At 46.9% G+C, this 3310-nt stretch overlaps 1 protein-coding gene across 1 annotated transcript in view; it reads left to right on the top strand.

Moving 5' to 3' along the window:
* Positions 1-2602: 2602 nt before the first annotated feature.
* The window catches only part of MPG (N-methylpurine-DNA glycosylase), a 9587-nt gene continuing 8879 nt past the window's right edge, over positions 2603-3310 (top strand). Inside the window, exon 1 of the mRNA XM_010135547.1 lies at positions 2603-2826. Coding sequence (XP_010133849.1) covers positions 2605-2826 — 222 coding nt within the window. The 5' untranslated portion in view covers positions 2603-2604. The remainder of the gene's footprint in view (positions 2827-3310) is intronic.

Raw genomic sequence — 3310 nt, 5'->3', positions numbered from 1 at the left:
CCTACACGCCTGCTTCTGACGCGTGCTGGAGAGCAGGACAGGGCAGAGGTGTCTGTTCGTCTGACCCAGCACTGGCCTTTCATTTATTCCCACTTAAAATCAGTGCAGCTGGGAACTGGGATGAGGAATTGTCTCTCCAGAAGCGGCAGTGTGTCCCCGTGTACACCGCTTCATCCTGCTGCTGGGAAGATGTGCGTGCGTGAGGAAAGCTTTGCAGGTGTCTGCACCTGGGAGCCAAAAGGACATGCAAATTCCTGGTGGGGTATTCTTTATTACCTCCTTGTAGTGAAAGCTCATTAAATACATGAAGAAATACCAACAAACACAGTCTTATTAGGAGGATTAAAGGAGCCTGTGTAGACTCGGTTGTGCCTTGACTACAGGGTATATCTGCCTCTGAGCTGTATTTTACACATTCTCAGATGCTGGCTTGCGGGATCCCTAACCACCTGCCTGAGACTAGCCCAGCAGCCCTCGACTCCTGTACTTTTTTTGTGCATGTGTACACACGTGCTTCACACCTTGTAGCTACCTTGGTTACAGCAGGAGGAGTAAAAAGCCATTAAAACCCACAGCTGAGTCTTATTGGACGTCTGGAAGCAAAATCTCATTTACTGTACAAGCAAATACCGAGATAGAAATGAAGAGCTGCTGGCTTTACCAGGTTTTTTCTGGATTCCTGAGACTGTTGCAGTCCCCTCATTCTGCTTTTGGCTTTTAAAGCAATCCCATTGCTGTGTGTCCCCTTTGTCATGACTGTATGGCATTTCCCTGCTGCTGTTTCTGATGAAGCTGAAAATGCTGAGATCCATCTAGGATCAGCCCCTAGCGGTGAAGTCACAAGTGCCCCGAGGCTGCTGGTAGAACAGTGACCTGAGAGCACTGGCAGCCTTTAAGAATTACTTAACTGGAAATGCAGTCAGTGCCAGGCAACTCAGATCCTGTGTCTGATGTCACATTCCATGAGAGCACAAATTACCGAAGGAGTTAATGCTCCACTCCAACTGGCCGTGATTCCAGCACGTCTTTGTGTATGGCTGGTGAACTGGAAGTTCCAGTTAATAGTGTCAGAGCAGCCTGAAGGTACTGTCTTCAGCGTGAGGCAGTCGCTGGGCTGAGTTGTTCAGCGGGTCAGTCTGATCCAAGGAAGCGTTCCTCCTCTGCCCCTGCCTGCCTGCCATCCCTTTTCCTCTTCGCACCCTTTCTCCCAGGCAAGACCCTAATTTGTGAAGGCCACCAGGCAGTGTCTGAGGCAGCCTGGTGACTTCTGGCAAGTTTAAAGAATTCCCACCAGGTGAGAGCCACAGTTCGAGCAGCGTACCTGGCACGGAGCCAGCCCTTCTATGGCGGCTCTCTGACATCACTGATAAAGAATTAGTCACTTAGGAAAAAACCAAAAACATCCCACCTCCCTGCCAGTCGTGCCAGTGTGATTTTTTTTGCCTGCCTATTTTTATGTGTTTGTGTCTGGATTCCTCTGAAGTGGAATGTGACACTGTTGGGGAGTTGGCAGTGGTGACCCAGAGCGTAGCAGTGCTGAGTTTGTTCAGGGTAGTTCAAGCAAACTATTGCTGGTGGCTCCTTCTTTGTGAGAAACATCAGAGCAAGACAAAGATTGTTTTCGATGGGAAAAGTTTTTGTAGTCATTTTTAAAAACAGGTGAAAACTGAGTGGCAACAGCTACTTGATTATGTATATACTTCCCTGCAGGTTCAGCTGTATTTAGGATTCTTTCTCCCTTTCTAATTATGTGTGGTGTTGAATCTTTGGGTTTTTTCCCTTCTATCTACATGTGGTTGAATTTCAGAACCGATGAGGCATCTTCTCAAACCTCGCATCTTTGCATTCTCTTGTAAGAGTCCTTCTCTGAGGCTGACGCTTCCCAGATTTAGAGCCAGCGGGGCAACTTTAAAAGCTTGGTTTCAGCTTTTTGTGTATCACGCATAGGAAAAGTGCATTCCCCACTGTTTTCATAGCCTTTTGTGTAAGAACCGCCACAGAGCATCTCCAGCAATGCCCCAGCTGGGAGATGGTCTTCTGCGAGACCAGGAGAAAACTGCAAATTGCTCTTGAGTTTGAGCTAATGATGCACCATGACCTCCAGCGCCAAAGTCTCTTTGCCTGTTTCAGTGAGTAAATAAGTCTGTTCCTGTTTGACAGGTGTAAGGACTGCAGCTCAGAAAAAGAAACGGGCACTGTTTGAAGCTCACATAGTAAATTGGTGGCAAACCTAGAGGAGCAACTGCAGGTTCCACAGTGGCCTCAAACCCAAACTGTCGACTGGAAGAGGCTACTCTTCCTCTTTCCGGTAGGTTGGGTTTAAAGCTTATTTTGTGGAGCTGCTTTTTATCCGCGGTCCTTACAAGATGGATGCTCAAACTGCAGTTTTCTGCTGGCTTATCAGCAGAGCCCAGTATTTGCCCACCTGATGTAGGCCCAGCCCAGACTGTCCTCTGCTCCCGTAGTCGCCTCAGTTGTCCAGTTAGCTACAGCTTTCAGACTTGTCGTTGTGGAGAGATGTGTAAAAACAAGCGTTTGTGGAAACGAGTTACTTTTAAAGAAGCTTTACATTCCTAATTATGTTTATGTCTATTTTCCAGAGCCATGCCAAGAAAAAGAAAGCTGTTGACTCAATTAAGTGCTCTGCAAAGCACCTCCAGCTTCCCTCCGTTTGATGCCTTGGAGAACCTGAACCCTGCACCTGATGGAGATTCTTCTCCAAAAAGCAGCAAATATTTTGTAATAGAGAAAAAAAATTCTTCCCGGCTAGAAGCAGATTTTTTCAACCAGCCCTGTATTAGTCTGGCCAAGTCCTTTCTGGGACAGGTAAGAGCTGAGCACCGAGATGCTGTGCTGGAGCATGTGCTAGCTAAAAACTTAGTGTAAAAGGATGAAACGCTTGTTTGGCCGTTTGACTCCAGGGCTCTGCTATTTTAGTACAGCTCTCATTCCTCCTCTTGTTAAGTGCAGTGGAATTTAAAGACTAGTAGCCAAATCTATTTTGGATGAAGTCAGAGGAGTAATTTTTCAGGTTTAGTTTACTGTCGCGTTTCAGAATTAGCTTTTTGTGGAGTTTTAGTCCCTTTTTTTGGGTTTGCAGAAATACACTTTGCTCTTTGCGGTTTGAAGGGTGTTTCAGGCCCATTCTTTTCCCTTCAGGTATTTCTGTATATGGTTTTGCTCTTGCTTAGCTCAGTGGAAAGTACTGCTCTGCAGTCAGCAACATCTCTCTCTGCATTTTACCATCCCGTGATGCCAGTAGCATGGCAGGCCCCGTGCCGTTCTTGACCAGTCTCCACCATCGTGGTGT

Source organism: Buceros rhinoceros, unplaced genomic scaffold (assembly GCF_000710305.1).
Source record: "Buceros rhinoceros silvestris isolate BGI_N320 unplaced genomic scaffold, ASM71030v1 scaffold18474, whole genome shotgun sequence".
Classification (NCBI taxonomy): domain Eukaryota; kingdom Metazoa; phylum Chordata; class Aves; order Bucerotiformes; family Bucerotidae; genus Buceros; species Buceros rhinoceros.
This window is presented reverse-complemented; position numbering and strand designations above follow the sequence as displayed.